At 42.7% G+C, this 12,641-nt stretch overlaps 2 protein-coding genes across 7 annotated transcripts; one reads left to right on the top strand and one right to left on the bottom strand.

Moving 5' to 3' along the window:
* The first annotated feature begins 246 nt into the window (after positions 1–246).
* Positions 247–4,142, top strand: si:ch211-246m6.4 (transcription factor 15). 6 transcript variants are annotated; one of them, XR_001810912.3, is made up of 3 exons: positions 247–977; positions 1,850–2,078; positions 2,657–4,142. XR_001810912.3 is itself a non-coding variant. In XM_017459114.3 (3 exons), the coding sequence occupies exons 1-3, from the start codon at positions 441–443 to the stop codon at positions 2,684–2,686; spliced, it is 612 nt and encodes a 203-aa protein (XP_017314603.1). In that variant the 5' UTR covers positions 249–440; the 3' UTR covers positions 2,687–4,142. The 6 variants fall into 6 exon arrangements, 3 of the variants coding, with proteins under 3 accessions (XP_047007555.1, XP_017314603.1, XP_017314604.1); XR_008393630.1 differs by having other exon boundaries at positions 248–977; positions 1,850–2,420; XM_017459114.3 differs by having other exon boundaries at positions 249–977; positions 1,850–1,894.
* A 717-nt stretch (positions 4,143–4,859) lies between these two features.
* On the bottom strand, positions 4,860–11,619 carry bzw1a (basic leucine zipper and W2 domains 1a). Its single transcript, XM_017459085.3, has 12 exons — positions 11,511–11,619; positions 10,488–10,560; positions 10,230–10,406; positions 9,948–10,042; positions 7,824–7,889; positions 7,516–7,651; positions 7,184–7,293; positions 6,811–6,981; positions 6,569–6,715; positions 6,292–6,430; positions 5,903–6,025; positions 4,860–5,599 (listed from the first exon to the last, which is right to left on the bottom strand). The coding sequence occupies exons 2-12, from the start codon at positions 10,549–10,551 to the stop codon at positions 5,568–5,570; spliced, it is 1,260 nt and encodes a 419-aa protein (XP_017314574.1). The 5' UTR covers positions 10,552–10,560; positions 11,511–11,619; the 3' UTR covers positions 4,860–5,567.
* Positions 11,620–12,641: the final 1,022 nt, after the last annotated feature.

The following is a 12,641-nucleotide window of genomic DNA, read 5'->3' as shown; positions in this document are numbered from 1 at the left end:
CTTTCCGAAGCGCAGAGTGGATTGAGATGAAAGGGGCGGGGAGCGCGCTCAATGACGTCATAGAAAACGTGCACGTGGAAGCGTTGAAAATATTTGTATTCACTTTAGCACATGAATAAAGTTACACTTGGGCTATAAGTGACTGTGTGTGTGTGTGTGTGTGTGTGTGTGTGAGAGAGAGAGAGAGAGAGAGAGAGAGAGAGAGAGAGAGAGACATCCCTCAACATTTTAAATAAATGTTAATAATAATTATGCATGTGCATGTATGTGTTTATAAATACACACACACACACACACACCTCCGGGGCTCCACCTGTCCCGCGTGGTGGTGTCCAGAGTCCCAGAAAGGATTCGTTATGCCAGCTATGGCACGCGCGAGCGACGCGGCACCGGATCCGCGTGCTATTTTCACCGCGCATTAAAGCGGCAGCGGCAGCAGCATGGGGAGCCACGAGCTCCAGCCGTGCACAGTGGGCACGAGCAGCTCTCCCTCTCTCGTCGTGATGAAGTCTACCGAGAACGAGCACGCGGTTTTTCGCGCGCGCGAGCCACCCTCGGACACCTCGGACCCGGACAGCGGCAGCGAGAGCTCTTCGGAGAAGTGGACGGAGACGGAGGGCGCGAGCGGGCGCGCGCGCGCTCTCTCCGTCTCCGTCACCGAGCGCAGCAGCAGGTTCAGGCTGGTCGGTGTGAGCAAACAGCGGCAGGCGGCGAACGCGCGCGAGCGGGACCGCACTCACAGCGTCAACACGGCGTTCAGCGCCCTGCGCACGCTCATCCCCACCGAGCCCGCCGACCGCAAGCTGTCCAAGATCGAGACGCTGCGCCTGGCCTCCAGTTACATCGCGCACCTCGCCAACGTCCTGCTGCTCGCCGAGAGCGGAGGAGACGGACCGCCGTGCACGCGACACCGAGAGGCCCTCGGGGGCGCGCTTAGACCCATTTGCACCTTTTGCCTCGGAAATCAGAGGAGAATGGTGAGTGAGGAGGAGGCGAGATGCTGTTAATTAGTCATTTCCGGTCAGCAGAAAAGTGTGTGTGTGTGTGTGTGTGTGTGTGTGTGTGTGTGTGATTTATATGTATGTGAACGCATTAAAATATATATGTGCAGGTAATGTGATGTGTGCACTTTTGTGGGGAAACAGTTGTTGTTGTTTTAGAGAACCATTTAAGGTTCTATTTAGAACCATGCAATAGTGTTTCTCTATCAGAGTGTTCAAAATGTAGCTGTTATTAGTGTGTGTGTGTGTGTGTGCGTGTGTGTGTGTGTGTGTGTGTGTGTTTGTGGCTGGGAGTTGCCAGGTTGTGTATTAAATCTGCGGACTCGCTGCCTCAGAGGTTCGTGTTTCTCCGGTCGCAGCTCTAACACACCTGTCCTGAGAGCTGATGTGTGGAGTCAGGTGTGTTAGAGCAAAGTCACAGTCCTAATGTCATCCATGTTGACCTCCAGACAGCAGATCAACAGCAGAATAAATAAATAAATACACACTGGACAAAACAGATTTACTTATTTGCTCTGTAACTATTTAAAGATCATTTCTGAAGCAGTCTAAGGGAATGTGGTTTCTGCCTAATGGATTCCGATTGGCTGAGCCGCATCACGTGACCAGTAATAAACACAGAACGTAAACACCAGATGGCAGGAGAAGGAGGTCATGGGTCTTAAGCTGGAGTAAGGGGGAACGTGTGGGTCAGCGCAGGACAAAGCAGGAACCTGAGGCTCCATGATGGAAAGTGTAGGTGGAGATTAAGGCTTCATAATGAAAGGTGGAGGAGCTTGAGCACTCCAGAGGGCAGGAGTAGAAATTTGTGGGTGTCAGGATGAACTAACCTGCATCTTGGGTTTCAGGATGGCAGGAGGAGGATTGTGTGGCTCCGAGGATGGACTAACCAGGTGCTTGGATTTCAGGAGCTTGTGGACTTGATGTGCTGGAACTGGACTCTAGCTAGTTGCTGCGTTATGGACTAACTGGAGTTTTGGGGATTGACATCCAGCTTCACGTGTCTTCCAGTAACCTAATCCAGAACTTACTAGAAGAAGCGCATGAACTAACTTCTCTCTGCATTGCTTATGGACAGTATGTTCCTTTTATCTTGGCAACATTTCAGAGATGTTATGGCTTACGTGAGGATGAGATTATGTGCTCAGGCAGCTGAGTGGGAGAAAGTCACCAGACATCCAGTGTGTAATGTCGCTAACATAACCTCCTAACCCAGTGATCTGGACCTAGATATTCATAACAGAGTGTCAGCACAGCGGTGAACATCAACGCCAAGCTTCAGAATGACGTGTCCTTAATAACGGGTACAAGGAAAAACAACAACGGACACGAGACTGAGCCTTGAGGGATGCCGCAGTTCTGGTGCTTCAGGGCAGGTGTTCCCGGTTTACACTAAACATAGTGGTGTCACTCTGTCATGTGAGATCCAAACCAGGTTCTTTCCCAAAATGTAAACACTTTTTTTAAAAGAGAATATTATGGTCTGTAGTGGTGAAAGCTGCAATACAAACTTTTCAGAACACGCAAGTCATTTGTTACACGTCAAAATGTTTCATCCTACACGTTCTCTTGTCGGTTTTCAAAAAGCTGATATTTGTCTGAGGCAATACTAACGAATACATACAGTACATGAGTGATGTGTGTGTTTTTTGCAGATGCGAGCCGGTGAGAATCCAGCTGTGTGAGAATCCAGGTGTGTGAGAATCCTCTGCCTGCTCGAGCAGCTTCACGTTTACATGTAAAGACTTTCTCTTCACCTCATATGGACAGAACTAAAAGCCTTTTTGTATATTTTCTTTCTAAAACTCTGAAAACGAGGACGAAGGAGGAAGAAAATCACATGATGAGATGCACTTTCCCCCCCCCTGCGTTTACAAACGTGTGTGTGTGTGTGTTTGCCCTTGTGTTTCTTGGTGAACGTAACTGGAGACGTGTGTGTAAAAGCAGCACCTGGCAGGAGGTTATTTCAGAAGCCTGTACAAGCCTCTCCTTAAAAAACACCACCGTGTGTGTGTGTGTGTGTGTGTGTGTGGATCCTTCATATGTCACAGGACAGTAACCCAAACCCGTGTGTGCTGCAGCGGTTGCTGTCAGTAGGCTATGATGAATCAGGTTGCCAGATTGGATGGTTTTACACCAATCTGTGAAAAAATGCAGAATGTTATACAGAAATCAGTAAGAAAGCAACAGGTCAAAGGTTAATTGCAGTGCATTGTTCCATTTTTACACTTTTAAGTTATGTAATAGCAGCCAACATGATGCAGTCTGGAGCGGAAACAAATCAGAAAAGTCCTGAAAATCCCGCTCTTCCGTTACGGCAATGGGAAGCCTTGCTTGGACTTCCTCCTGGTTTAGCAGGAAGACATCATGGCATCATCCAGGCTTTTGTTGCCCCCATCCCAACTTTTTTGAGATGTGTCACGGCCAGCAGATTCAAAATTACCTTGTTTTTTTTCTAATATAAAACATATTCACTCAGTTTAAACATTTGATATGTTTATGTTCTGTTGTGAAGAACATACGGGTTTACGAGATTTTGAAAATCAGTGCATTATGTTTGACATTTTACACAGCGTCCCAACTTTTTTTTTTTTTTGGAATGGGGGGTTGTATTTATTTTATTAATCTATTACAAATTTAATGACACCCTTAAAGCCATGCTGTTATCAGGATTTTTTTCACTTTCACCTCATTTTTACCTTGTTTACCCTAAATGTGTTTTAGTTTTTATCCCTACATGATAGAAATGAATAAACATTTCTGAATTTGAATGAATTCTAAACCCTACATGTTCACTTTCATGCATTGCATAGTGTGTTCGCTTTACCATGTAACCTGTAATCACCTCAACCCCACCTTTCTTTTTTTTTTGGCAGATAAGTGTAAACCCAGATCGTTACTATAATGACCCGTTTGCACAATGTGTATAGAAGTGTGTGTGGTTTTGGCCTACCTCTAACAAGCTCAGCAGGGAGAGTATTTAAACAGACATACTTGAACTTGTCCTTTGCACATGAGCATCAGAAAGCTGCTACTAAAACGATTGTGTAACTTTTTTTGTACAATAAAAGAACTTTGTCTGTACTCTGTTTGATCGGTTGAAAATAGCAAACAATCGGAAATAAAGATCAGATGACCGGTCCATGTGTATGCACATTTTCTGAACCACAACACCTTTTTTTTTTTTTTTTGGGTACAGCAACTTGGAAGTGCATGTTGTACATTTTGCAATAGATTTAGAGTAAAAAGTTGAAATCTAATTAAATAAAAATTCACCATTTGTATAAACAACCTGGAATATATTTAGTGCCAGTTTGGCTTGAGATAACACAAGGCTGTGAATATGTGACTGAGGAGGAGGTTATTATAACTGTTATAACCCAAACAGTTTAATCCACTTCTTTTTAGGATGTGGAGCCACTTCTCAAAAGTCAATAAGCATATAAAAATAAAAATATAGATTGACTTAAGGTGACCAATTTAGAAATACTTGAAAAATACAGATTATGGCACCACCTAGTGGACAGGACAGGAAGTTCGACAGGACTATTAGAAAATTCTGGATTGTGAGTGGGTCAGGTGGTGTTGATTATAACAGGAGCTATATAACAGGAGCTCCAACAGTAGAACAGGTTTATATTCTGATCTAACTTGTTTCATAAGCCTAGCTGTTTTATTATTAAATTGCTGTGGTTTAAGAGGAATGAAAACACACTCGTAGAGGAAAATGAATCAAAGTCGGGGGGGGATGACTAACTCCACGTGGGTTGTTCTTTTATGAATGAATGCATTTTGAAAAATCATTCTCCGCATCAATTTTACAGCAGGTTAAAAAAAAAACCAAGACTATTTAAGAGGCACTTGATAATTTCTCATTTTTATTTCTTTAAAAAAAAAAAAAAAAAAAAAAACCAACAGGATTAAAGAAATCTGAGAAGATCAAAAGCAGAGATAAAGTCAGGTGTCTGTTTTTCTTGTTTGAAAGGGCAACTAGCTGAAGGAGACTAGCTGGTGAAGCTAGTGATGTTTCTACTCACGGGCAGGGCTTTAACCGGGTCATCTTTCACTCATCCGTCCAATCCATAATCACCACCGTGGGAGATTTTAAACTCGGGCTTTTCAGCCACATTTGAGGTTCAAAAAACAAACAAATTTCTGGAATGTCAAATTTGTGAAAGTGATCACAGAATAATTTACAAAATTCAAAACTACAAAAAAAAAAAAAAAAAAAAAAAGCGCCTTGGTTTGCTGTTTCATGATCTGTTTGAAGTGTAAACTGTAAGATCAGATACAAAAAACAAATCTGTTAAAATTAACCATTACAAAGCCCTTAAACGACATCTAAAGTGTTATGGTTGGAGTGGGGGTCAGAGAGGGGAAAACAAAACCCGGAGGTAGAAATAGGGGGGGAATAAAATAATATTTAAAAAAAAAAAAAAAAAAAAAAAAAAAAAAAAAAAAAAAAAAAGGGTGGGAGGGGGACAGGGGATAAAGTAAAACTCCGAAAGACGAGCACTTCCTTTTTTTCGTAACAAAACATTTGAGTCCAGCAGCAGCTGAAGCGTCTCAGTCTCCCTCCTCCTCATCAGATTCAGACTCTGAAACACAGGACAGAAAAAATACTAATTTATTACAAGTGCTGCTGACTAAATAAGAAATAAACAACAAGAGATTGGACTGGTCAGTAAATAAAGATTACTGTGACATAATTCAGCAGTTTCATAAAATTCATAAACACAGTGAGGGAATAAGTCCTGCAGTCACTTCCTGTAGAATTACATGGCCAGTGTGTGTGGCTGTGTAATGGTTCGTGCTGAGGATGGACCACAGGACGGAGCTATGACACATCATATCACTAAACTGCACCTCACTCGCGTGCGAGAGAGACGAAGCTGCTTTACCTTCCTCTGCGTTCTTCAGCCACTCCACAAACTTCTTCATCTGCTCCAGGAAGACGCTCTTGCCTTTGGCCACGTGGCCCTCGGTGTACCACTTTAGAATGGCTTCCTCGCTCAGAACATCAGCTATACACACAAAGCAAAATAAAAAAAATAAATAAATACATACCAAACTCAAGTTTTCACTACAGTCCACTCAAGTTACTAATCCGAGGTAGAAACGCAGACAAAAGGGTTTTACGGTCATCACCAGGCGCTTGAGGTGGAACAGCTCAGTTTTAGATGTTCAGATGAAACAAAAAAGGCCAACAAACTACCAAGCACTTGGAGGTTACTGTACAAACCACACAATTCTTCTCACCTTCACACCACGCCCTGACTGAAACACGCACCTTTGTACAGCAGCACCACGATCTTCTGGAAGGCCTTCATGAAGTGGATGTTGTCGTAGCAGTACTCCTGGATCTTCAGGAGCAGAGTGAGTTCAGACAGGCCCTGTGTCGTGAACGCATTCAGCAGCGGGCTGTATTGCTGCAACAAGCACAACGGGGAGGGATAAATAAATTTTAAAAATTTAGCTGGGGGAGGGATGGTCAGGGGTCATGCGTTGTAGAAACAATAACGCAGTAGAACGAGTGCATCAACACAACCCCGAGATCCATCTCGTACCTTCAAGTGTTTGATGGCTTGTTCAGTGACGAGCTCCTCTTTCTTGTTCCACTCCATGGAGCTCATGACACTCGTCCATACGATGCCGATCATCGTCTGCTCAGAGATTCCGGTCTTCTTCATCTCCTCGCGCACGTATCCAATCATCTGCAGCATATGTGTGTGAGAGAGAGAGTTAATGCGGCACAAATCAGACAGATCGCCGAGAAGATCGGCCCAGATTTCGTGATGAATCTGCTCACATCTTTGAGGGTCTCTCCACGCGCCATCTGCTCCTGCAGCTCTTTCTGCAGCTCCTTGCGCGCGCCGATGGACTGCTGATTGCGAGCGAAATCGGAGAGCTCCTTCAGCCCGGCGTCTGTGAAGTATTTGGAGAAGTGCTCGCAGCTCCGCTTGTTAGCCGGAAAGAGCTCCTGTTTAAAACAAAACAAATGAATTCCAGACTCTGACCAGAAGTCCTCCTCAAGCCAAATCCTAAAGAGCTAGTAGTCATGGAACACGCACACTTGCAAATCATCTCGCTGTGCTGCAGCACCGCTGGTGAACATCACTAAGGTCATGCACACACACACATACAGATAAGACCGTCCCCCAGTAGTGACGTGTAAACTTTACCATCAGCCTGTTGTCCATGCCGACTTTACGCAGACTGGCGGCGACAGAGTTGATGTCCTTCTCGTTGATCCAGGATTTAAACAGTTTGACGGCAAAGGCAGCAGAAACACCTGCAACCAGACCATTATAACATCACCATTTTAACCTTGTACACCTTACAGCTAATCCGTTAAAAATATTTCAACATGCTAAATAAATTAAATAAAAAGTTACAAATTTCGACAATATGACGTGCGCATCGTCGCAGAAACATCAAGTATCGTAATGCAATTGGTCACATAACCCACGCCTACTGTGCTGACACTTCCATGTAATTGGTTGCTCTGGGTTACCTTCTTTGACCAGGTTCTCGTTGAAGAGGCTGCTCAGGATGGACGCTGATATATTCCCGTTGGCTAGCAGGATGCCCGTCAGCATGGCCAGCTTGTTACGCTCGGACTCTGTGAAGCCTTTTAGAAACAGCAGCAGCTACGGGACAAGAAATAGATCAAAAAATAAAAATCAGTCTATAGTGCAACAAGACCACAACACAAACGTTTCATTTTTTGCGTGAAGTGAGAATAGAGCAGCCAGTCGTTTAACGAGTCACAAGAGACCACACACGGTTCTGATCTAAAGTAGTAAAAATGTCTCCTCTCACCTTCTTGATCTCCTCTTCAAACCCTTTCTCCAGGTACTTGTACCGCCTGATCAGCTTGTTAAAAACCTACACACATACACAGTGAATTACGCTCAACAAAAAAAAAGCAATCAGTCATAACGTTAATCATGAGTTACAGGTCAACAAAACATCCCAGACACGGCAAGTTATCGTTCCTCTCCAGAGCGAACATGCCGCGACGTGCACAAATTGTTTTGAAAATGTAAATAATCAGGCATCGGATTAATCCGAGAGAAAGAAGGGTAGTGTACAACTAAAACGTAGGGCTGCAGAATCAATCGAATATCGATCTCGATTACATGAACGACTGCGATACTGACGTTTAAACTTCGTCCTCCGCTCATAGCACTACCTAAACTTACAGCCAGTCACCATGGAGCAGTGTGGGGATGACAGCATTTTTTACACCAACACCCAGGAACGAGTTAGCATTGTAGTGCTCGAGCTGCAAGCTTCGCATCGGGTTTCAGAGCGTGAGGGGAAACCGTGACACGAACATGTTGCTAAATGCGACTACGGAGGTTGTCAGGGACGTTAAACATCACGCCGAACAGGAAAAGTCGTTGCAGATAAACTGATTCAGGTTTACTGTGCACAACCCCCCCCCCCAAAAAAAAAAAAACCATGGATGAAGATTCATCCACAGAGAAATGTGTATTATGGAAAATGTTTTAAATCAAGTTTGGAAAAGTTGTCGGAAGCCGAGTGACGAAATCGGGCGACCGTGGTGTAGTTCATTTAGAGCATTTTATTTCTGCAGATTGTATTTAGATTTCAAACTTCATAAAAGTTGTGTTCATTTCTGGAGATATCTTAATGGACAGAACGTTAGTATTGATCTCAGCTTATTTTTTTGCAATAATCCAAAAGTCTGTGTGAAAACTCCTGTTGAGTTTTTGTGGAGGGAACTGGTGTGATGATAACGTCTGGGTTCCGGTACAAAATGACGTCATCCCTGGGGGATCCCTGTGGTGGCTGTGTCTCAGGTGGTAGAGCAGCTTGTCCACTAATCGTAGGGTTGGCGGTTCGATTCCCGGCCCACGTGACTCCACATGCCGAAGTGTCCTTGGGAAAGACACGGAACCCCGAGTTGCTCCCGATGGCAAGTTAGCACCTTGCATGGCAGCTCTGCTACCATTGGTGTGCGAGTGAATGAGACACAATGTAAAGCGCTTTGGATAAAAGCATATTACAAGTGGGCCATTTACCATTTATCCCTGCACCGCTCTATTGGGCAATTTGTCTGCGTCTCTCCTCCTGTAAACACTTATTGCCATTTGGTTGCATATTGTTATATTTGATGCATATTTTCATTAGGTTGATGGCATTTTTATTTCTACTCATCCTATATTTTGGGTACAATGTTATTTATATTTTGCGTCGACAAGACGATGCACTTTAAGGACCAATCTAATTTGATGCAAAGATTTGTACATTACAGGAATGTAGCACAACATGGAGGTGAAAGCAGCGGTCCATTTATTTAAATGTGAAAGTGCAGTAAAAATGTGTCGTCCCTAAAAATCAATGAATAATCATGATAAATAATCGAGATCTCAGTATTGATCAAAATAATCGGGATTATCATTTTGACCATAGTTGTGCAGCCCTAACACAACTGTACTAAAACGTACAAAGCATTCAGTAAGTCACTTCCAACAACTACATTCTTTTAGTACCGTGTTGTGAAAAGGGGAGGATGAGGGGAGAGAAAAAAAAAGAAAAAAGGAAAAAAAAAGGAAAGAAAAACCACAAACACCACTATATACATGCTGTTATAGAAAAATAATCCATCAGCGAGTGGTGGTGTTGAAGGAACCTACACAAAGCGTTTCTCCCTCAACAACCCCCACAACCTCTTTGTACCACAGCAACTCGTCATTCATCACAATTTATGTTTATTAAATAACGACAGCGCTTGTTATCTGCTTATAATTCTATATAATGTTGCAGAAGGTCTCTCCTTACAGAAACCACCACCACAGCGATGATTATGATTATTTTAACCCTTCCATGTGGCGCAGCTGCCGTACAGTCCCCCGAACGAGCCATTACAATAGCAATAGCGTATCAGGAGGAGTGTGTTAATTGCCCTGCAATTACCTGAGCGTAAGCTTGCATTGTCTCCAGGTCTTCGTTTGCCGTGAAGAGACAGTACTCAGTACGGGTCAGGTCATCAGAAAGGGTCCCACCTGGGGCTACACAGGGGAGGGAATAAAAATGTTCAACGTGTGACAGGTTCAACGTGCATTTATTGTGACTACAAAGTCATGAATAATCAAACGACTGGATAGAAGTCTCTGCTTGCTATGAGAAAAAGCCGATTCAACCTATTGAGGAAACTGTGCACGTGTGTGTACGGAGATGACGCGCGAGGTTCATTACCCAGCATTCCACCGGCCACCAGGATGTCGAAGAGCGTCTCTGCATAGCGGCGATAGTCGAGCTTAGCGCCAGACGCATCCAGGAACTTCGCGACCGCGTCCAAATCAGTGCCAGTTTGGTTCAAGCCTTGCACGATACTTTCTTGAAACTGAGTAGGGTCAAATCTCTCCTTTTCATCTGTTGAGAGTGAACACCACACACAGTCAGCATCACAGAAGCACTACAAAAATCTGTTTAAACCCAGCATCAGGAGCTCACCTCTTTTCCGTGTCTTAAAACGCTGGCCGGTTAGCGTTGGCTTTTGCTGCTTTTGATTATTCATAAAAGACACCTAGTGAGAAGAGAAGGAGGGAACCACATCAGTTTCAGAACCAGGAGTTCATTCATTAGATAACACATTAGATCATGATTAATAACTCATCAAAATCATATCATGCACATTCACTAGTATTTAACAGTTATAGTAATAAAAACAAATCTGCAATTAAATGTTTTTAAATACAGATTTTTGATAAACTTTTAATTAGGAAAATTGTAAGTGCAAAAATGTATTACAGCAGCTGTTTTTGGGGGTGTGCAAATATTACTGTTACAACAGACCGACAACCTCTATATTTAACTTATAAAATAGGGAGACATTTTGAACGCATTCGCCTGATCACGTGACTAACCACTTCCGCAAATAACACGCTAGCACTGTTTAAAACGCATCCCTTTTTAATAATCTTTCCCCGTTAACTTACACCAGAACGTAATAAATTTTTTGCGAAAACCAATCGCGAGTTAAAACGTATTCAACGCACGCAACGTGAACGGATTTTATTATTTTTTTGAAAAAGAAAATGTCCGTCATGTCGGAACAGTTTCCGCCGCTAGCTGTGGACAGCGCATGCGCAGTAGCCGCATCCTCCAGCCACATTTGGACGCGTTGTAACAATGCTACATCAACTGAGCTCGCGAGGCCTAAAAACCGGCTTGAGTGACACCGTCCACTTGAACAGTCGCACTTTAACGATTTAGGAACAGGAATGACTTTGCCGTCAAAACTTTCGCTATATTAACTCGACTACTAAAATTAATCGTCACTGACAAAAAAAGAAACAGGTTTTTATTTTACCGAAGCCACTTAGCTAACAAGGTAGCAACAGGCAAGCTAACGCCTTAACCTAGACAGCCATCATTTAAAAGACAGATTTATCCGCCATCTTATTGCGATCGAACATGTTGTTGCCTCGAATAAATCTACCCGACATCGTCTTTGAAATATAGCGTGAGACTCACCGAAATGAATTCAAATAAAAACGGTCTTAGTACCACCGAACAATGCGACACAATGCTGTTCCGAGCCCTTCTAACAAAATCCCCTCTGAGAAAGCAAGAGCTGTGTGCGCAGGCGCAGACAGCATAAAAAATGCGGACTAGTCCATGTGTATGCGGAAGCGGGGAGGTCAAGTTGAAATTCTAAATTGAGATATATCCGTCGTATTAAATAGTAATTATATTAAAAAGACGTTTTGCTGTGATCTACGTTTGATTTTCAATACCAGGTTGAATTATGTGAAAATAGTTCTACCGCGTAGCATTTATGTACATTTCTTGAAAGAGAACTTCCCCTTCATCTAACACGGTTGACTATTCCAGTATAATCACGCCTGTGTGGCAAGACCATCTCTGATTTCTTAATAATGGAGTCTGTGCATTAACTCTTCACTGTTGGGGAAAGTGTTCATAGAATGTTCTACATTTGATTTCAATCATGATCGTGTTTGCACATTTTTACAGATAGCAACATCCATAATCCAGTGTAACACTGATATTGTAACACATATGTATTGTTTCATTTGTAAAGAAACTTGAACCAGAATATATACTTGTGTCAGTCCATCTGAAGTGGTCCAGTAATTGTAAAGTTGGTTGCTTGACACTATTTAATATATATATATATATATATATATATATATATATATATATATATATATATATATATATATATATATATATTTGAGTGATTACCTCTACGTATTGGCATTTTTTACTTGGTTTAACTACAACAGTTATCCTTGTGTCATGGCACACAATAAATTTGGGTTATACAACTGTTTACGGAAACCTCAACATCTCGGCTCAGGATGGTCCTAGCTCCTTGGAACAAAAACTGATCTCTAGAGCACATTACAAGATACATGGATGTATAGAAACATTTCGCACAGTCTTGTTCCTTAGACTTAGAACTTAAGTCCAAATGTAATGCTGAAGATTGCTCACAGTTCCACTTTTAGGGTCAATTTATAATGGAAAGGGCTCGAGTCTTGGTCTTAATTTTTTTAGGGGGTACCTAGGTAAGTATAGCACGCATGCAGAATTTCACGTTTGAGGCTTCTCTCTTTTTTTATGGGGACGAGAATGTGCAAT

The sequence above is a fragment of the Ictalurus punctatus genome, chromosome 27 (genome assembly GCF_001660625.3).
Source record: "Ictalurus punctatus breed USDA103 chromosome 27, Coco_2.0, whole genome shotgun sequence".
NCBI lineage: Eukaryota > Metazoa > Chordata > Actinopteri > Siluriformes > Ictaluridae > Ictalurus > Ictalurus punctatus.
The sequence above is the reverse complement of the archived record's forward strand: the minus strand, read 5'-3'. Positions and strand labels throughout refer to the sequence as shown.